Here is a 22,264-nt window from a genome sequence, read left to right on the forward strand (position 1 = left end):
GATAGAAAAATAGAGAAGAGAGACATCCATAAAACAATGAAGAGTGTGTCATCAACCAAGTATTACAATTAATACAATTATGTGAGGTCATGTTTAAAAAAAAGGAAGAAAAGAAAGGATCAGTGTACTTACAACCAGTTCTCACATTCCCATGTTTCCTAATTTCTTTTGGCTATCACTCCATTTTCTTTGATACCATTCATGGCAGTCAGGACCACCCACATACCAAGAAAGTTTCTGGTCTAGGAAATTGCAGTCACTTTTGTCCTTAGTTCAGGTGAGATTAGAAAAAAATTTTTTTCTCAAAAAGAAAAAGAAAACAATATGAAAGCATAGAAACCAACATGTTGATAAAACAGATTTCTTGCCCTGACTTTTCCTGGGTACAGGCTGATCTCAGTGATCCACAGCTCTCAAGACTCATTTTTCCACACCTCACCTTGGCCTTGGACTTAGCTTGTGCTTAAACGTTCCTGAGATTGAGTCGAGGTGAACCTAAGTGGCAGCCCTGCCAGGTCTAGTGGTATTGGAGACCTTCAAGAAACCTGCTTCTTAAGCTGTTTGGAAAAAAGGGTCAAGCCCTCTTTTCAGACCCAGTCATCTCCTTGGAGACAGAGACTGATTCTGCTGACTGTGCTACCTGGTTCCTGGACCGTACCTGGTTAACAAAGGCTTGAGAGTATTCCACTTTCTGCACCAGTAAATCTTAAAAACTGCTGGGAGAGAGGAAACTGAGCAGTACCCACTGAAAGGGCTGCAGGTAAGTGACGGTTTCCAATCAGTGACCTTTCACCTACCCTTAAAAGACCTAGAAGTCTGACCAGATAGTGAAAGAGGAATATCTAAAAATTAGTGCTTCCTCCTTAATAGATTGGTTAAATGAATCATGGCATAGCCATACAATGAAATGCTGATGTTATAGGAAGAAAACTGACATGAAAAATGTCCATGATATACTGTTAGGTGAGAAAGTGGGTTACAAAACAGTACAGAGAATATGATTCCATTTTGATTCAGAAATTATACATAGTGAAAAGATACATGCACCCCAATGTTCATAGCAGCACTAGCTACAATACCCAAGATATGGAAACAACCTAAATGTCCATTGACAGATGACTGGATAAAGAAGTTCTGGTATATGTATACAATGGAATACTACTCAGCTGCAAAAAAATAATGCCATTTGCAACATGGATAGACCTGGAGATTATCATTTTAAGTGAAGTAAGCCAGAAAGAGAAAGAAAAATACCATATGATATCATTCATATGTGGAATCTAAAAAAAAAAAAGAAGATGCTAATGAACTTATCTACAAAACAGAAACAGACTCACAGACATAAAAAACAAACTTATGGTTAATGGAGGGGAAAGTGATAGGAAGGGATAATTTGGGAGTTGGAGATCTGCAGATACTAACTACTATATACAGAATAGATAAACAACAAGTTTCTACTGTATAGCATAGAGAACTATATTCAATATCTTGTAGTAACCTATAATGAAAAAGAATATGAAAACAAATATATGTATGTATCTATATGACTGAAACATTATGCCATACACTAGAAATTGACACACTGTAAACTGACTATACTTTTTTAAAAAAGATCAATAAATTATACATAGTAACTAACATTTAGAGAGCTTTAAATATGAGCATATAGACAAACAAGGCACTGAAGAAAATGCTTTATGTTAATTACTTACTCTCATGACAACCCTATGACATAGGTAGGTATTTACTCATCTTAGTGCTTCAGTGTCCTCCTACCTACAGACCTAGATATGCTGGACTCAAGAGCCCAAGCTCTTTACAGTGACAGTGACACTATTTCTATCTTTACATTTATACAGGAAAAAGTCAAGAAAGAGAGATACCAAGATGTGAACAGTTAACAGTTGTTATTTCTAGGTGGTGAGATTATAAGTGACTTTTGTTCCCTTTATGCTTTCCTGCATAGTCTGAAAGTTTTATGATTTCTCCGGCTTATTTTTATAATCAGAAAAAACGATAAATCCATTTCCATTTTGAAAAAAGCAAACCAGCCATTGCTTCTCACCAGTAGGCAGCAAACCACTGGGGGGTTGCAGGGAGTAACTTAATTATTACAAGGATTCTGGAAAGTCCAATATGGCCCAAGCACTGTCTAGAATGAATAAAAAAATGCTTACACATTTTTTTCAAATGTCATGATATATACTATCATGATGTTGAGCCACAGTGCTTTAGTTCATTATACAGTTCTCAATCAAGGGATATTAACAATACAACTATTATTTTGTGGAAGTCCATGACATTTTAAAATACTAAAGCAAAGGATCAGGTCTGCTGCTAAAAGGGAAAATATACATACAGATCAACTCTCTGTAGCTTGAACGGATTCTTAACAACTTACTTCCCTTTTTTCTGGGGGTGGGCAAGAGGAAATAAAGGGGGAAACTGAAAGTGCACAAATTATTAGAAGTTCAATAGATAAACAAGATTATACTGTATAGCACAGGGAAATATATACAAGATCTTGTGGTAGCTCACGGTGAAAAAGTATGCGACAATGAATATATGTATGTTCATGTATAACTGAAAAATTGTGTTCTACACTGGAAATTGACACAACATTGTAAACTGACTATAACTCAATAAAATAAAACTTAAAAAGGAAAAAAAAAGTTCATCCAGGAGAAATCCTAAATAAGACAATTTAGGACAAGAGAGCACGGAGAGGGAGTTGGTGTTAGCCCAGAAAATTCTATTCTGGAAAGACAGAATGCTAATTGTCCCTGTATTGCCAGGGGCTAGTCCTCACCCTCAACCCCAGGGATGTCAACAGGGATTACAGAAGATGGCAATACTTGAATGCTCACTTTTGCTTGAGGGCCAAGCTGATATTCAATTAGCAGGAAAAGCTGGAGTGGGGACAGCCCTCCAGGTGCAGGGAAGGCAAAGTAGGTAGAACTTTGTCCTTTGCCAAACTGACTTAAAGGTCAGCACTTGCCTTCCTTTCTCTCATTCTTTTCCTCTTTTGCAGTCTGTCCCTTGTTCTCTATTTCTATATAGCCTCTTGTCCTTCCCATGCATGTCCCCAGAACACACTCTTCCACAGGACTCCTGTGGTCTCAGTACCCATAAGTAACCATCCTGATCACAGACCTCAAACTAAGATACTAACTTATTGACGGTTCATTTAATACCAAGGACCTAGGATGTTCCAGGCATTAGGGGCAGATGCACTGACAAATAAGATATGGTCCCTACCCCTTTAGAAGCCTATAGTCTTCAGGTGTGAAAAGCAAACAAAAACAAAAACAGAAACAAAAAACAGAACAAAATGAAAAAAAAAAACCCCAAGATAACTCAAGTTGCTTCAAAGGGCATGAAGTTATAACGTGATAAGAGACAGGCGTCAGAGAGAGAAACGAGTACTTTGCTGCCCCAGCCCTCATTTTGGCCTGGACTTGGAACTCACTTCCGAATCCAGCTCTACATCTTCACCCCTGCTCATGGGAGCTGGTGCTGAGGGGTGGAAGACTGGCTTACTCCAAGGGAGAACAGTCTTCAGCAGGTCAATGGCAGGGGAAAAAGGAGGGTAGGAAGTGGGGTTGTTCTGTGTTAAAAAAGTAAATGAAAAGGTAGGGAGGGTAGAGCTCAGTGGTAGAGCGCATGCTTAGCATGCACAAGGTCCTGGGTTCAGTCCCAAGTACCTCCATTAAATAAACAAACAAACAAAACTAATTACTGGTCCCCCGCAAAAAAGTAAATAAATAGAACCGAATCACTTTGCTGGATACTGGAAACTAACACAACATTGCAAATCAACTATACTTCAATTTTTAAAAAAAATAAATGAATATCTTGCCAAAAGGCTCAAACCAAAGTCTGATCCAGTCTTTGAATCCAGCTGCCAATCTCCCGGAAACACAGAGGAAGCTGCTAAGGTACACCATGAGTACGCAGCAAGCAAAGTCCAGGCTGTGGGAGATTCTCCAGGTCAAATGTGGGTTGTTCAACAGACAAATAGTCAGGAAAAGAAACGGATGGAGGGGGAACCTGGAGGTGAAAACAGACTTAAACTCTTCAAAATGCCAAGGTCATAAAAGACAAGGAAAGACCAAAAAACTGTCACAGATTGGAGGAGACTAAGGAGACATGATGATGAAACACAATGTGGGACCTGATAGAATCCTGTAACAGAAAGAAGATGGACATTGGGAGAACTGAATAAAGGCTGGAGTTAAGTTAATAGTAAGGTACCAATATTGGTTTCTTAGCTGTGATAACTCTACTATGGTTACACAAGATGGTAACATCTATATAACATAGTTACATAGGGGAAGCTGGGTGAAGGGTATAGGACACTCTCTCACTATCTTTGCAACTCTCCTATAAATCTAAAATTATTCCAAAATAAAAAGTTTAAGAAGGAGAAAATTTAAGGGACATACGAATTTTTTCAATGGACAAGACTTAAATCATAGTCATTAGGGAAGTATGTTTGGGTGATAAAAGCAGAGAAATGCAAGGAAAAGATTCCTCTAAATGTCAGGATAATGGTTACTTTCAGAGAAGGAAGAAAGTTGTTACTAGAACAGAACACAAGAGAGGCTTCTGGGATGGGTGGAAAAGCCCTATTTCTTGATCTAGCAGTGGCTGCGAGGTGTTTTGTTTTTTTTTTAGTAATTATTCATTAAGCCATACATTTGTTTTAGGTGCTTTTCTGTATCTGGGTTTTATTTCACAATGAAAAATTAAAGAGAAAGAGGGAGACTTAAGAGACATAATATCCAAATATAATCAGTGGACCTTGTTCAGATCTTGATTCACATTAATCAACTAGAAAAAGACATTTGAATATGGACTGCTTATTAGATATTATTAAAGAAATATTACATTTGTTCAGGGTGATAATGGCATTGTTATTATGGAAGAAAATGGCCATCTTTTTGTAGATGCATAGTGAAGTATTTAGAGATGAAATGACATGATGTCTTAGAATTGCTTTAAAACACTCCAAGGGAAAAAAAAAAGAGTGTGAGATAGATGAAACAAGTGTCGCAAAATGTTAATAGTTGTTGAAGATGAACATAAAGCATGAACACAAAGATGAGCATTTCTTAGCAGGGAGGGTAGAGCTCAATGATAAAGCGTGTGCTTAGCATGTACAAGGTCCTGGGTTTAATCCCCAGTACCTCCATTAACCAATCAATCAAATTACTCCCCCAAAGTAAAAAACCAAAAATAAACAATAAAGTAAAATAAATGAACATTTCTTGCATTCTCTATTTGTGTGTGTGTGTAGAAATTTTTATAATAGAAAATTTTAAAAGGGGGACAGCCTCAAACCAGGCTGCTTCAGGGCACCAGTCAGTCTCAACAGAGACCTGATCCCAGATGCTCTTCACCCCACAAACCCACAGAACTCCCTTCCCACCAGGCATCTCCCTGAGCTCATAACCCCAGTAGTCTCAGGGTGGCCTGTGATGTGAGGGGCTTTTCCCTTCTCTGAACCTCTGGGTTACTAGGCCTAGATGGCAGCCCTTCTCACCTTTCTCCAACCTGATGTCCTAATAATCCCAGGAAAGAGAGTCAAAGGGTAAATGGGCAGCACCCAGGGCTCAGACCTGGTGGGGCAGTCCTTAGCACTCCAGAGACTGCCCCATTCAGTGGGTGTGGGGCAGGACAAGGAAGGGTAGAGGCAGGTGAACATCCTCATAACCATACGCATTCACTCTCGAGTGAGCTTCCAAAGGCTGGTGGCACCTTTGGTTGGAACATTGTGTTGGGACTTTCGCCTCCTTCAGGCTCTTGGGCATCATGCTTTCTTTCAAGCAGCCTAATCACTTCCAGAGTCTGATGGTTCTGCAATGGCCCTTGAGCTTCCTTATCCTATGTGAGTACTGATATGTGTGTGGCAAGAAGCCAGAGGCAGAAGCCAGGGCTAGATCTGGGGTGATTTTTCTGCTCATGGGAGGTCTCATCTCTGGCCTTTGATCATCTCAGATCTCAGGTGGCACTACAGAGTAAAGCCAAGGAGTCTCCAGTTCCATGAGCTCCCTGGAGAAGGAAGAGACCGAGCCACAGGGGACAGTGAAGATGGGGCGGGGAGGGGATGAGGGGAGGTAGAACAGGGTCATCATGGAAATGAGTGGATCTAGCTAATTTCAGCCACTTCCTAATTCTCATTCTCTGGAGAGAAGAAATGAGGCCCATGGAAATAGGCGTGATATTTCCATAATCAAGGAAGTGTGGGGAGTGGGACAGAGGAAGCATTAGCATTCCAGACTTAGAGAAGTACAGCCTGTGTTTGAACCATAGGATTCCCCCATTCCATAGGGAGTGGGGGTAGTAGCAGCATAGGGTGGGGGAAACTGAAATAACAGAAGGAGTGGAGAAGGGGCAAGAGGACAAGAATGGGAAACAGTAGAAGGATGCAGATGCTGTATGCCCGGGGTATGGGAAGTTATGGACAGTGTATGGGCAAGGGAGAATGAGCTAGTGGTTAACAAGGGTTCAGGAAAGGTGACTAGGGAGGGAGACAGGAGACGAGTGAAAGCTGGTGAAGCAGTGGGGGAAAAGCTGGTGGCAGGCAGGGAGCAGGAGTACAGGGGTGGCGAGCAGGCAAGGAGGCAGGTGGACAGGGGTGACAGGTAAGCAGAGAAATAGGGCTGGTAGGTACCATGGATGATACAGGGAAAGTGTGAAGGATAAGTGGACCTGGATGATGGATGGGCAGGAGCTGCATTGTGCAGAAGGCCAGGACCAGAGGCTTGGAGAGTTTGGAGGGCTCTTAATGGGGCTGGACATGGCCGAGTTCTCCTAGTAGCACAAATTCAGTCTTATCTGCTCCCTCATCAGTTTGGATCTTCCCGCCATTGTCCATTTACCTGCTGTTTACATCCTGGTGGCCACTATCAGCTCTTTACTTTGCCTGGTTTTTCCTGGACTGGAAGACCCCAGACCAAGGTAAGACTCATGGACCCTAGAAAGAACAGAACCTAAGAATGTTCTATCTTAACCTGTAACCGGAGAGTCCTACTTACCATGCCACGCCTCTCATCCAAGTTCTCAGGCCCACAGGAGCTGGGTCTGTCCTGGGGTCTCTGGCTTTTCCACCTCTCTAGCAGAGCTGTGGTCCTTCCATGCTGCTAGGGAAGCCCTGGGTGAGCAGGAGGGGTGGGCTTGGCACACACAAACACCATCCCCTATTGATATCTCTATCTCAGGTGGCAGGCGATCAGCCTGGGTAAGGAATTGGTGTGCCTGGACCCACATGAGGGACTATTTCCCCATTTCGGTAAGTGTCCCTTTCTCAGCATCCCTCACAGTTTCCAAAATACTAGCAATTGTACCAAATTACTAGGGTCATCCATCAGAAAAATGAGCATCCCAGAGACATCTCAGAGCAGGTTAGACAGACTTCAGCCAACGCTGCTACTGGGCACTCGCTACACTGCCAGGATACTTTGAATGCCCTTGGCATGACCCACCAGATGACGCAGGCAGAAAGGCAAATACAGATCAGTTTAACAAACATTGATTGAAAGGCTGCTCCGCAGGAGGAGGGTATAGCTCAGTGGTAGAGTGTGTGCTTACCATGCACGAGTTCTGGGTTCAATCCCCAGTAACGCCATTGAAAATAAGTAAGTATACTTAATTACCTCCCATCCTCCCCCCAAAAAAGAAAGGCTACTCCATTATGCATGTCTGGGGTACAGAGAAGTGAGTAGTATGCAATCATCTGCCATTAAAAAGCTCACATCCAAAATAAACAGCAAGTTTCTCCTGTATAGCACATGGAACTCTATTCAATATCTTGTAATAACCTATAATGAAAAAGAATCTGAAAAAGTATATATATATATATATATATATATATATATATATATATATATATATATATATATATATATGCACGAGGTCCTGGGTTCAACCCCCAGTACCTCCATTAAAAAAAAAAAAAACAACTTACTTATACTGGCACTGGAAGGGATTCGAGGGGAGAAAATACCAGGAGGAGGTTCTAGAAATGTACTGCTATGCTGATCCTCTGAGTATTCTTTGGAATGGACAGCAAACAGTGCCCTGATTTTTGCCAACCTCTTTCATGTAACAGCACTCCCAGAAAACGATCCCATGCCTACAGGGCACTGGCATACACGGCTGAGACTGCTTGCAGCCACAGGCAGGAGGTCCTGCAGTTCTAGCTTCCCCAGATCCTACCTGGTCTCCCAGGGCCAGAGGAGTCTGCCATCTTGGCCCCCTGAAAGCCACTCCTGGCACCTCTGTTGAAAAGCTCTGCTTTGGAGAGTGCCCTGAATCCTGAAGTGTCTTTGCCCTTGCTTTCTTGTGTGATCTCACGTCATGACCTCTGGCATTTCTCTCCATGGCTGCAGATCCTGAAGACTAAAGACCTGTCACCTGAGCACAACTACCTCATGGGGGTTCACCCCCATGGCATCATGACGTTTGGCGGTGTCTGCAACTTCTGCACTGAGGCCACAGGCTTCTCGAAGATCTTCCCAGGCATCACTTCCTATCTGGCCACACTGTCCTGGTTCTTCAAGGTCCCCTTTCTTAGGGACTACCTCATGGCCAAAGGTGCCTCTGACCATACTTACTAGAGCTTCTGGCCCATCTCTCTGCTTGGAGCTGCATATTTTAAAGCCCCATCCCCTCCTTCTGAGTCCCCTCTCCCCTCCCCACCCCCAACATCATAGCATAGTAGTTAAAAGCATATGTTCCAGAGCTAAACTGCCTTGGTTTGAAAACTGGTCTGCCACTTACTGTTTGGTCTTGGACAAGCTACTGAACCTATAGAGTCTCAGTTTCCTCATCTGTAAAGTAGCACTGATGGTAACAGTCTAACCTCAGATGTGATGTGATGACTAAATGAGATAATACAAGTAAAAACATCCAAGATAGTGTCTGCCAAAGAGTATGTGCTCCAGTGCTGTGGCTATTCACAGCAACAGAGGAGAAGTAAAGAGGAGAATTACAGTTGGGATGCAGAAAGTCCTTCTGGTTATCCCGCTGAAAACCCTCCTACTATAGTTTCCACCCAGTGCCTTCTGCAAAGTGGAGATATGGCCTCAAAGTGAAACGTGTTGTGTTTGCTGGCCACAGCCGTCTCTTCTCCACACCTTTGGTCCCATTCATTGATTCTCCTCCTGGGACCCATGGGAACAGAGGGCACACACACAAGCTAGTGAGTAGAGTGGAGGGTGTTCCCTCTCTGCTATTTCCCTCTCTCCTGATCATGTCGCTCCTCTCTCTGTTCCTTGGCTCTCCCCAGGTCTGTGCTCTGTGAGTCGGTCAGCCATCGACTACCTGCTAAGCCATGGCACTGGCAACCTCGTGGGCATTGTAGTGGGAGGGGTGGGAGAGGCCCTGCTGAGCATGCCCAACACTACAACCCTCATCCTTCGTAAGCACAAGGGCTTTGTGCGCACAGCTCTCCAGCACGGGTATGTGTCCCTCCAGCACAGGTAGGTGTCCCTCCTTGGGCATGAGTAGGTGTCCTTCTCTGAGCAGCACAACCTGGTAGGTGATGCCAAGATGAATCAGACATGAGTCTTACCCCAGTGGAACTTCCTAGTGAGTAGAAGAGATGGCCGTAGAATTTCAAAACGATTTAGGTCATCCACTCCTTCTGAGCTAGAGGAAACCAAAACCAGAGACCCAGACTGATTATCAGGGGGGCTTGGCTAGGGCTTCCCTAGTACCTGGATGACACCCACATCATCTCTAGCGATATTGACATTGACATCTGTTTGTTAACGGTAAGTGCAAGAGGCAGTACAGTATGGTGAGTATGCGTGTCGGGTCTGGAGTTAGGGGCCTCATTTAAAATCCTGACTCCACGATTTACTGTGCACTCTGAAATAGGTTACTTAATCACTCTGAGCCTTGGTGTTTTCATCTTCATAATGTGACTACTAATAACTATACCTATTTCACAGGATTATGGTGGGGTTTCAGGGAGTTCTTCTATATAAAACACCCACCATGTGGCTGGCACACAATAAGAGATAGATAAACATTAGCCACTCTGACTGAGGCGTAAAGAGCAAGAGTCCAAGGCTGGAGCTGAGGGTGGGCATCAAATCAGCAGGCCAGTTCACTGGACACAGGACAACTGTCCCATAGCAGACTCACAGAAGAGGGGAAATACTTCTTCTAAGGGCCTTGCCTGAGTGGTCTGGTCACCAGTTTGGAGCATAATGTAGGAGAGAGAGCTCTGAGCTGGGAGGAAAGAGTCCTGGGTTCTAGTCCAGGTCCTGCCACTCACTGACTGCCTGAGTGACCTTCCATCCCTCCTGACCCCGGGCTTCTGAATATATAAGAAAAAGAAAATAACCCCTCAGGGTGTTCTCCATTATCTCCACCGTGAAGAAGCAGTAAGGTCACATATGTCAGAGTGCCGAGACTATGAGTAATAACTCAGAAAGATTTGTGTAAGAGACGGTGTTCTCTTTCCTCTTCTCTCCCAGGAAGGCTTAAGGAGCCTGCTTCTCTACCTAGGGCTGGATTTCCAGGTCAGGGTGGATTTCCATGGTCTGTGAGAGGGAAACAACTTTTCTCTGCTCTAATCTCAAGACCCTCAGACAGAATACCTTACACACAGTCCTTGTGGGCGAGGGGCATACCTTGAACACATCTGTGCAAATCACCATAATTTTCTCTGTGCTTCCTACTAGTAGAAACAGAATCAGATATTCCCCTTCATGACACCTCCTGGAAGCTTTTTGTCTAGTTGATGGGTCTCTGTGGATCTCTACCCCTATATCTTGCCCCTAGGATCTGTGATCCTAGCCCAGGGATAGTATTCTCACTGGCCTTGAAAATGTCAGGACAAGAGACACTAAATACAAGAGTTGTGTTCAGTGCAAGAAGAAACACTTTACACCACAGGGATTTTATAAGAGATGGGAAGCTGGCCAGGAACAAATGTTCTTTCTTGGGGGCGGGGGTGCTCTCCACCCTAGCCTGTGTGTGAGAAATAAATCAGGGTTTTCCTCCAGGGCTCATCTGGTCCCCACCTTCACTTTTGGAGAAACTGAGGTGTATGATCAGGTGTTGTACCACAAGGACAGCTGTATGTACAAGTTTCAGAGACACTTTCGCCAGATCTTTGGTTTCTATTTTTGTGTCTTCTATGGACGAGGTTTCCGCCAAGGCTCCACTGGGCTCCTGCCATACTCACTGCCTATCGTCACTGTGGGTGAGTGCTGCTCTCAGCCCCAAGGCTACCTCAGCTCTTTCTCAACCTCAACCTCTGGCCTCCCCAGCCTGACCCCACCAAAGAAGAGGGCAGCCGAAGGGGAGAAGCTGGGAATCATCTTGGAATGTGACAGGACACTGCCCAGGGAAGGAGAAGGAGGTTAAAGAAAGAGAAGATTCTGACACTTGCCCTTTCTTTCTTCCCATCTCTCTTGGCAGTTGGGGAGCCCCTGCCTCTGCCCAAAATTGAAAAACCAAGCCAGGAGGTGGTGGACAAATATCATGCACTCTATATGGATGCCCTGCACAAACTGTTTGATCAGCACAAGACCCAGTACGGCTGCTCAGAGACCCAAAAGCTGCTTTTCCTGTGACAGGAGGAGCTGCATGCTCAGGAATGCATGCCTTGGAGAGGAGACTCAATCACTGCTAACCAAAAGGGGAGAAATGGAGAGGCGGGAGGGCTAAATGAGGAAGGGAAGGGCACGAGGAATTCCATCCTTGCCACAGAGCCCTTGAAGTCACTGCCCCTGAGGAGCTTCACTCAGTCATTCCTCAGGCCCCACCCCCTATTGGATTTCCTCTCAGAGCCCAAACCACCAGGGCCTGAAGGACTCAGATGATGGCCAGGCATCCTGAGTAGCCACCACTCAGGTTGTTGTTGTTGTTGTTTTTGTATTAATGCATTTTTCCCAGGCCCCACTCCATTCATGCATTTTTAAACTAAGACGTATTTGCATACCATAAATTTAACCCATTTAAATTCAGTAGTATTTAGTATTTTCAGAGTTGTGCAACTACTACCACTATCTCATTTTAGAACATTTTTCAGCACCTCAAAAAAGAAATCCAATACACATTAGCAGTCACTCCACATTCTCCCATCCTCAGCCCTTGGCAACCACTAATCTACTTTCTATCTCTATGGATTTGCAATTCTGGATATTTTATCTAAATGGAATCATAGAATATGTGGTCTTTGTGACTGGCTTCTTTCTCTTAGCATAATGATTTCAAGGTTCATCTATGTTGTAGCATCTATCAGTATTTTATTCTTGTTATGACTGAATAAATATTTCATTGTATGCATATATCCCATTTTTCAATCCATTCACTAGTTAATGGATTTGGGGGTTTTCTGCTATTATGAATTAACATTTATATACAAGTTTTTGTGTGGTAATCTGCTGTCTTCAAATAGAAAGGCTTTCCTCATGTCCATACCACTAAGCTAACAAGTACAACTTTCAGACAGATCAAAGGCATTTTACTCAGGATTCCAAACTTATCTGACAATGGAACCCTTGTTTAAATAACACCTATTACCATCTCATGAAACATTGAAAGTTCCTCTAAATATAGTCCTAGAAATGCTGGTCTACAGGGTAAAGTTTGTACTCCTTAGAATGGCAGAGAAGGCTGCTGGCATTATAGGGAAGGTAGCTGATTTGATTTTGGAGCCCATCAGATTGAGAAAAGCCTTGGGACGAGTCATACAGGTTCACTGGATGAGTCAAAACCTCATAGGAGGTGATCAGAAGGCAACTGAATAAAAGGAGAATTGGATTTGAATTGCTCCCACCTGTTTTGGTTGTCCAGGAAGAGGAAAGGAGAGCAGGTTTCTTCCAGAAGAGTCTCAAGGGCACACATGGGAAGGAAGTTTACCTGGAAAAGAAGAACAGATGGATTGCAGTTTAAGCCTTTGCTTTCTTATTGGCACTAGCTACACGTTCCTTCTCAAAAATTCACTCCCCCCATATCTTTTCTTACCACCCTCACCTTCTACCCAACAACAAAATCTCTTGCTCTCTTCCTCCTCCTCCCTCTGAATATTTTGGAGATACTCATACTCTAAGCTGTTGCTCCACACTCTGGATGTCGCAGTAAATTTGTATGTGATGATCATCAAGGGAACTGATCAGCAGGACTTAATCATGGAACATGAGGGCAGGATGGAGCATTTCTAAAGAGTGGCCAGGATGGTGACCCTAGCTGGCCAAATGGCCAGGGATCTGTCTGAGGTAACTGTGGAGGCAGAAAGGGGGCACAGTACTCAAGTGATATCCAGATGGCTCCCCCACAGAGGAAGAACTATACTTGGTCATAGTTTTTTGGACCCAGGCTGTCTATCTGTTGGAGTTCAACACCTTCCCATACACATAAGAGTTGATTGATCACGAAGGCCAATAAATATCCTTCACACTCTGGCCTCTATAAATTTCCAAGCATTCCCTATCATGGCCTAAAGTAGTACACTGGACTACTTCATGGTTTCTGAACATTTTCACATTTCTTTGTCTTGGCACATGTTCTCCCTACATGGTAGAGTCAATTCTTCCTTGAAGTCCACATCAAATATCACCTTCACAGTGAAGCCTTCACCAGGCAGAATTAATAACCCCTCCTTCCATTCTTCCATAGCCTTTCTTTGGTTTTACTATGGTATTTAACTATTATATTACAGCATAATTATTTGCTTCCAGGCAAGTCTTTCCTACTAATTTGAGAGCTTCATGAGAATAGAAACTATGTCTGGCATGTGATAGCCACCTAATATATATTTCCAGGAAGGAAAGAAGGGGTTTCATAGGAGATTTCACAGAAGAAAGGCACTAAAAAAGATAGATTAAGTAGGGGCAAATGGGTCAAAAGTATTCTGTACAATGGAAGTCTAATAAGCTAAATAAGCTAGTATAAAAGTACACTTTTAAAAAGTGAAAAAAAGAAGTTTGAGGAAAAAAGAAACATACAGTAGAACTTTGAAATTTACAGATTTAATGTAGCTTCAACAATCTGCAAGTAAGCTGCACTACACTGAAGCACTGTAAGCACAGGGGCTATGAGTGAGCAGCTCATCTCTGTATCCCCACCCCTTAGCCCAGTGCCTGCATCACTGTGGGCACTTAAAGAAATAACTGTTTTGGAGGGGAGAGTATAACTCAGTGGTAGAGTGCATTCTTAGCATGCACGAGGTCCTGGGTTCAATCCCCAGTACCTCCATTAAAAATAAATAAATAAAACCTAATCCCCCATCCTCACAAAAAACAAAACAAAACAAACAAAAAAGAAATCATTGTTGGATGAATGAATCCAGAAAGTTCATGACATGTGAGCAATCTCTAATCCTCCTGAAACAAGCGACTTAGCTAGTGAATGAACTGAACTGTATCAAAATGTAAACAGGGTTTTATCACTTTCAACTCATGGTTCACCCCATTAAAGGTGTGAAGGAGAAACTTGACATTTTCAGTTATCACTTTTCAGTTATAACTGCACTTATGGATAAAAATCATACGGTCTTAGGATGCGTGTCTGGGGATGTATTCCTCACACATCAAGGGTCTGCTGTATAATATGATTAAAGACTTCAATACTCTGTTATCAGAATATAACAAATCAAGGAAACAAAAAATTGATTTTCAAAAAAGTATGGAGCTGAGAAATACAATAAATTAATAAATACTAGGCTGTTAAATGATAAGAACTTACTGACTAAAACAAGGAATTACATGAGAATCATTCATAACTTATTCATGGATTTGAATTCAAAAATGTTCTGTACACCAAAAAATGACCCAACATTGTAAACTGACTATACTTCAATAAAAAAAATCAATTTATTTAAAATAAAAGAGAAAACAAAAACAATTCACCCATTTCTCCCATCTACCCCCCACCTCTGGCAACCACCAATCTATTCTCTGTATCTATGAGCTTGGGTGTATGTATGTATTTAAGTATTTATAGATTTCATATATAAGAGAGATCATATGGTATTTGCCTTTCTCTTATTTCACTTAGCATAATGCCCTCAAGGTCTATCCATGTTCTTACAAGTGGCAAGATTTCACTCTTTTTATGGCTGAGTAATATTCCATTCTGTGTGTGTGTGTGTGTGTGTGTGTGTGTGTGTGTGTGTGTGTGTGTGCGCGCGCGCACGCGCATGCGTGCATGCGCATGTGTCTCATAATTTCTTTATCCATTCACCCATTGATGGACACCTAGGTTGTTTCCATATCTTATATGGAAATAATGCTTAATGAACATGGGGGTGGCATATATCTTTTCAAGTTTGTGTTTTTGTTTTCTTCAGATAAATATCTAGAAGTGGAATTGCTGGATAATATGTAGTTACGTTTTAATTATTTGAGAAACTTCCATACTTCTTTCCATAGTGGCTGCACCGATTTTCATTCCTACCAAAAGCGCATGAGAGTTCCATTTTCTCCACACCCTCGCTAACACTTACTATTTCTAGTCCTTTTGATAACACCCATTCTAAGAGGTGTGAAGTGGTCTCTCACTGTGGTTTTGATTTGCATTTCCAATCATTAATGATGTAGAGCATGTTTTCATGTATCTGTTGGCCACTTGGATGTCTTCTTGGGGAAGATATCTATTCAGATCTTCTCCCCATTTTTTAATCAGATTGTTTGGGGTTTTATTTTCCTGCCATGAAGTTGTCTGAGTTTTTTTATATATTTTAGATATTAGCCCCTTATCAGGTATATGATTTGCAAGTATTTTCTCTCATTCAGTAGGCTGCCTTTTCATTTTGTTGGTGGTTTCCTTTGTTATGCAGAGCTTTTTAGTTTGATGTGGTCCCACAAGTTTATTTTTCCTTTTGTTGTTTGTTCTTAATGCCAAATTCAAAAAATAATCCCCAAGACCTGTATCAAGGAGCTTACAACCTATATTTTCTGTGAGTTTCATAGTTTCAGGTTTTACATTCAAGTATTTAACCCATTTTGTGTTAATTTTGGTGTATGGTGTAAGACAGTGGTCCAGTTTCATTCTTTCACATGTGCCTGTCCAGTTATCCCAATACTATTTATTGAAAAGGCTCTCCTTTTTCCACTATATATTCTTGGCTCCTATGCCATAAATTAATTAACCGAATATGTATGCATTTATTTCTGAGCTCTCAATTCTGTTCCACTGATCTGTTTTTATGCTAATACCATACTGTTTTAATTCCTATAGCTTTGCAATAGAGTTTGAAATCAAACTGAGTGGGATTCTAGAAGGGTTACTGTATTTCTAACAAAGAAAAACAGTTTAGTTTACCAGATCCTTTGGGCTTTTGACTTATGTTCTTACCCCTTTCTTCCTACATAGAACATGGTCAAGGTACTTGGAAGTTGAGCCACCATTTTACAACCATAAAGATGAGAAGCACACACTAAAAAGATGGTGAAATAGAAAGCTGTACTGATTATCTTGAGCAGCCACACCCACCCTTGGACTGCCTACCTCAGAATTTTTTAGTTAAAAACAAAATACCTATTTTATGGAGTCATCAACAATAAGGTTTCTGTTACATGCAATCAAATGCAGTCCTAACTGATACACTCTATTTCAAAAGGGAAAGGTTTGCAGGAAAAATATTTTACTTTTTATTAGCAGGAGAAAAAGTCTTCTGATTTGAAAAGCAATGGGATTTCCTGCAAAAAGAGAAGTACTTTTCTTTTTTGGGTCTGTATCTGCCCATGGTGGAAGACAGGAAATCTAGAGGAGTAGGAGACATAAGCTAACTCCTATCCTCTGATCAAGTGGGATCAAGATATTAGAGTCCCCTTACTAGAGCAGTGTCTCCTAAAATGTGTCTTGGCATGGTAGGTTCTGAACCTAAGGAAAAAAATAAAGAAGGAAGTTTCCTTGGTCAATAAGTTTGGTAGATATTGCATATAGAAACCCTTCTTCTTAGAAACCCACGGTGAGCAATATGATGTTAAAGGCTCTGGATAAATCCTGTAGTAGAGAAGGCTGCTTAACACTGTTTAACCCAATTCCTTAAAAATATGTAACACCTCTTACTATCCTGGAACATGTGCCTTGGGAAACTCCATTAAAGAAATGAATAAAGACAAAAACTTGAAGAATCAAACTAGCTTAAATCCTCAAAGAACCAGGGCAATGGCTACTCTCTGGAAAGGAATCCAGCAAGACTCAGAATGGGTAAGAAGAAATGTTTAATTCACATTGGAGGTAAAGGGATATTTGTGCAGTAAAGGTTATGAGGCTTACAATGAGTAATAAGTTAAATTGCAGTGAGAAGTACACAAATTGAGTAGGTACCAGCAGCACAATGTCACCTAAGAGGTCATTAGTTGATTTTTCTCTTAAGTTTTCCAAGAACATCCACTTTCTCCTTCCCAGCAGTAGATCCAAGGGCCTCACACTATGATACAAATTTACAGTAATAACTGGCCAGCCTCAAGAAGGATTTCATCTTCTTCTTTATCTTGGAAAGTTCCCATGTTTTAATAATTTACACTTTGATGCTTAATATCACTAATTATCAGGGAAATGCAAATCAAAACTCAGTGAAGTATCACCTCACAGCAGTCAGAACGGCCATCATTCAAAGTCTGTAAACGATAAATGCTAGAGGGGGTATGGAGAAAAGGCAACCCTCCTACACAGTTGGTTGGGAATGTAGTTTGGTGCAGCCACTGTGGAAAACAGTATGGAGATTCCTCAAAAAACTAAAAATTGACTTACCATATGATCCAGCAATCCCACTCCTGGGTATATATCCAGAGGTAACTCTAATTCAAAAAGATACATGCACCCCAATTTTCACAGCAGCACTATTTACAATAGCCAAGACATGGAAACAATCTAAATGTCCATCAACAGATGACTAGATAAAGAATTTGTGGTATAGTTATTCAATGGAATACTACTCAGCCATAAAAAAGGATAAAATAATGCCATTTGCAGCAACATGGATGGACTGGAGATTGTTATTCTAAGTGAAGTAAGCCAGAAAGAGAAAGAAAAATACCATATGATATAACTTATATGTGAAATCTAAAAAAAAAAAAGACAAACTTATTTTACAAAACAGAAACAGACTCACAGACATAAAAAACAAACTTACGGTTACCGGCAGGGAAGAGGGTGGGAAGGGATAAATTGGTAGTTCAAGATTTGAAGATACTAACTATTATATGTAAAATAGATAAATCACAAGTTTCTTCTGTATAGCACAGGGAACTATATTCAATATCTTACAGTAACCCATAATGAAAAAGAATATGAAAACAAATATATGTATGTATATGTATGACTAAAACATTATGATGTACACCAGAAATTGACACATTGTGACTGACTATACTTCAATAAAAGAAAGAGAAAAAAGAAAAGGAAAAAGAAATACAGATGTATCACCATCTTCTTCTCTCCACATCCAGGTTACTCCTTCAGATGGGCCAAGCAGTGAGTAGCCAGTGTAGTGGGAAGTGAGATATGTTGGACAGGACTTACTTCCTTCAAAATATCTTTCCAATACCCTCCCTACTTCCATCGTTCCTAAAGTGTCCCTAGATCTTTTTGCTCCTTGGGGCTCCTGTGGCTTCTTAACACGGAAATATACCCAGGAGAAAAAACATTCAACTGAATTACTGACATGTAATCATTCAACAAATATTTATTAAGCACCACTTATTGAGTAAATAGAATGATATGCAAACAATCATTTATATTTGCTTAGCTCTCTAGATTTGCAGAGTCTTACCACAATCTGGAGTACTGAGATTATGATCTTCATTTTACAGATTATGAAATTGTGGCTCAGAGTCTGAGTGACTCACTCAAGTGACACAGTGACACACCTGAGCCTCACTTTGATAACCAGGGCTCGAACTTGGTTCTTCTGATTTTCAGTTTTATGCTCTTTCCTTTCTATCACAGTAACTCAAAGGGTTTACAGGTAGGAACTCAAAACAAACACACATAAAGAGGTAAACAATTTAAGATAATAGTATAAGTGATATCAAGAGACAAAAAAGTGTCAAATCACTGATATAGACAATAACTACTCTAGGAGTGACCAGGGAGGTCACTGTAGGTAAGAGTCAGCAGAGAAGGCCTCAAAGAGGAAGTGGGACTTACGTGTGTGGGAAAGGAAGGATAAAGGTAGAGAGACGAGAAAGCGCAAGTCTTATTTGGAAAAATAACGAAGAGATCAAATTAGCTGGAAAAGAGAGATCTGTATTGGGGAGAAATGGAAATAAGACTGAAAAGCCATCTTTGAATTTCTGACAAAAGGATTTCAACTTGTCTTGTGGATAATGTGAAACCATGAAAGTTTTGAGTGAGACAGAGAACGTGAAAGCAGTCTAGGGGCCAATTAATCTGGCAGTATGCACCCTATATATCATGCGAGGAAAGACTGGGGGTAAGGAAGACCAGTTAGGAGGCAGTGACGGTCAGCCAAGGATAGGGTAACAAAAGCCAGTAGTAGAATGACAGCCCTGGGACCATAAAGGAAGGCAAACTGTAATTGACATGATGAAGGAAGAAATGTCAGAATCTCATGAAATAGGGAGGAAGAAGAGTCAAAGTTGCCTGAGTGTTTTCGAGCCTAGGTCATGTGACTTGAGGAAAGAAGATGCCATAAACACAAATGAGCAAGATGAGTAGGGAAACTGGGCCAGGGAGTTTAGATTTTGACCTCCTGGGCTTAAGGTAACAATAGAAGATCCCATGAAACTGTCCAGTGGACAACTGAAGACATAGAGGTGGAGCTTGGGAGAAATGGCAGGCCCAGAACTGTGTTGGCATGGTGTCATGGAAGGAGCTCTGGAAGTCGGGGCACCTAGGGCCTAGACTCTGCTCTGCCTCTAACTTACTAAGTCATGGGCAGGTCATCTCTCTGCGCCTGTTTCCTCCTTTGTAAAGTGAGGCAGTCCCCAGGCCCTAGAAGATTTCTGAGGTACTCTCAAGGACTATGAGTCAGCTGAATTGTATTCACATGCATAAATGTTCTCTCCAAGAGAAAATTAAGTGTCAGATGGGGGGAGGGGACAAATGCTATGACTTTGACAGATCTTGGAACTCTGTTCACTTAGGGAGTAAAAGAGAAAGAGAAGCCAGCAAAGAGAGATAAGAGTAGGGGGGAGCGGGTATAACTCAGTGGTAGAGCCCGTGCTTAGCATGCACAAGGTCCTGGGATCAGTGCCTAGTACCCCCATTTCAAAAAATTAATTAAATAAATGTAATTACCTCCCCCCAAAAAAAAACTTTCAAAAAAAAAAGAATTTTAAGGTTCAATTTTAAAAACAAAAAAAAATTGAAAGAGAGAGATAAGAGTAGGAAGAGATAAATTTTAAAACAAGGGGCTAAAATAAGGAACTAAAATTCAAAGTATTACAATAATGGAAGAGGTCCTTATATCAAATACAACAAAAGGTTAACCTGTGTGTTAAATAAAGAATACATTCAGATAGATAAGAATACCACTAAGATACTAACTGGAGATGGATATAAACAGACAGTTCACCCAAAAGAAAATGTAAATAGTGAACATATGGGAAAGTATTCAATCCCATGAGTAATCAAAGAAAGGAAATTAATAAGTTAATGTTTGAGCCACCCCAAAAAAGTTCTTATAAAGTCCAATGCTAGAGATGGAAGGGAACTGGAACACTCACATGTCATTATGGTATCAAAAATGTGTGCAGTCCTTTGGGAAATCAAGCTCTACAGAAACACTCATTCTCTTTGATCTGGTAACCCCACCCCTGGGAACTTGTCCTAGGAAGAGAATTACAAAAAAAGAAAAAAAGCTATATGCATGAAAATATTAAAAGCACCGAAAACCTGGGAGTTGTTTAAATGTCCAATAATGGGAATAGTAAAATAAAATATAATCTACTGATGGATGTAATTTTATCCAGCCACTGAAATGATAAATATGAAAGACTGTAACACAATGAGAGCATTTATAATACAAAGTTTTTTAAAAGAAGAATTTAAAATATATGTACACTATGATTGCACTTATGTAAATATATATATATGTATATGTATTATATAAACTGGAAAATCATGGAAAAAGGAAAAATAGAAACAACTGTCTGGGTTGGGAAGTATAGGTAAATATTTTCGTTCAAATTTTTCTTTAATGTCACAATGGAATTTTTTAATGTTACTTTTATAAAAAGTTTCATGAGGGATAGGTAATTAAGTTTATCCATTTATTTTTAGAAGAGGTACTGGAGATTGAAACCAGGACTTCATGCATGCTGAGCATGTGCTCTACCACTGGAGCTGTACCCTCTCCCAATTTTGGGGGGGGTGGGTAATTAGGTTTATTTATTTTTAGAGGAGGTGCTGGGGATTGAACCCAGGACCTTGTGCATGCTAGGCATGTGCTTTACCACATGAGCTATCCCCTCCTCCCAGAAGTTTTAAAGAAGATACACAGTAGGGTCAAGTGAAGCAGAGAAGTCAAAGAGGATGAGGGCAAAGAAAAGGTCTGGTTTATGAGGTAATGTGTGTTCTAGATACAGAAAAGTGTAGGAAGGAAACCAGATTCAGAGAGTTAAGGGGTGACCTTGTGGTAAGGAAATGGGATTCCTGGTAATCCTACTAGAAATTTGACAGTGAAATGAATAAGATAGAGTAGCAGCCAGAAGAGCTAGCAGGGTCAAGGTATCCGTGGTAATGCTTTATTTTTGTTACGTGAGGGTTTTGTTTTGTTTTGTTTTGTTTTTGTTTTTTTTTTAAGATGGGATGAAATCAGTTACAAGAGAGACTGAAAATGATGAAGAGGGATAAGCAAATGAACAGGAAAGAAGACCACCTCTTATTCTGGGGACTGCAGGGAAGAAAGGGAGAAAGACAAGATGGACACAAAAGTAGCTTATGGTGAATGAAACAGAGGGAAGTTGAGGTATTAGATTTTCTCAGTTTTTCAGGAGGCAAGGTAACTCTTAAGAGGTCCTAAGGTAGGATGGAGTTGGGACCTTGAGAAGGTAAAAAAGACAGAAAACAATTGCTCTGGAATGTTCACTAGGAACTTGGCAAGCTCAGAGGAATGAGGGCTTAGATGAAGTTCCAAGACATCAAATTTCAGTGGGTCAAGCCAACCTTGCCCTCTGTCTTCATCTACAATCCCCTCTAGTCCTAGGAGAGAGAACACTGGCCCAAAGTGAAAGTCAAGGTGTTTAAACTTAGACGGTGAGGGAACGCAGTCCAAAAGTAGCAGACCACAATGTCTAGGCAGTTAATCTCAATTTAGCCTAGGGGA

At 41.1% G+C, this 22,264-nt stretch overlaps 2 protein-coding genes across 5 annotated transcripts in view; one reads left to right on the forward strand and one right to left on the reverse strand.

The window, feature by feature from the left end:
* P2RY4 (pyrimidinergic receptor P2Y4) overlaps nucleotides 1–22,264 on the reverse strand; it is a 66,134-nt gene that overhangs the window by 18,522 nt on the left and 25,348 nt on the right. Inside the window, exon 3 of the transcript XR_012067623.1 lies at nucleotides 12,803–12,885. The gene's annotated coding sequence lies outside the window, so the exon portion shown is untranslated. The remainder of the gene's footprint in view (nucleotides 1–12,802; nucleotides 12,886–22,264) is intronic.
* On the forward strand, nucleotides 5,695–12,313 carry AWAT1 (acyl-CoA wax alcohol acyltransferase 1). Of its 4 annotated transcripts, none has more exons than XM_072956726.1 (7): nucleotides 5,695–5,890; nucleotides 6,835–6,963; nucleotides 7,224–7,294; nucleotides 8,394–8,598; nucleotides 9,293–9,485; nucleotides 11,022–11,221; nucleotides 11,440–12,313. In XM_072956726.1, the coding sequence occupies exons 1-7, from the start codon at nucleotides 5,815–5,817 to the stop codon at nucleotides 11,592–11,594; spliced, it is 1,029 nt and encodes a 342-aa protein (XP_072812827.1). In that variant the 5' UTR covers nucleotides 5,695–5,814; the 3' UTR covers nucleotides 11,595–12,313. The 4 variants fall into 4 exon arrangements, with proteins under 4 accessions (XP_072812827.1, XP_072812830.1, XP_072812829.1 ...); XM_072956729.1 differs by having other exon boundaries at nucleotides 5,698–5,890; nucleotides 9,293–9,464; XM_072956728.1 differs by having other exon boundaries at nucleotides 5,699–5,890; nucleotides 6,856–6,963.

Source organism: Vicugna pacos, chromosome X (assembly GCF_048564905.1).
Source record: "Vicugna pacos chromosome X, VicPac4, whole genome shotgun sequence".
Classification (NCBI taxonomy): Eukaryota; Metazoa; Chordata; class Mammalia; order Artiodactyla; family Camelidae; genus Vicugna; species Vicugna pacos.

Coding starts and splice junctions, on each gene's coding strand:
- AWAT1 (XM_072956726.1), top strand. CDS start 5,815: ATGCTTTCTTTCAAGCAGCCTAATCACTTCCAGAGTCTGATGGTTCTG. Junction 5,891..6,834: donor CTTGAGCTTCCTTATCCTAT/GTGAGTACTGAT, acceptor GCACAAATTCAG/TCTTATCTGCTCCCTCATCA. Junction 11,222..11,439: donor ACTGCCTATCGTCACTGTGG/GTGAGTGCTGCT, acceptor CTCTCTTGGCAG/TTGGGGAGCCCCTGCCTCTG.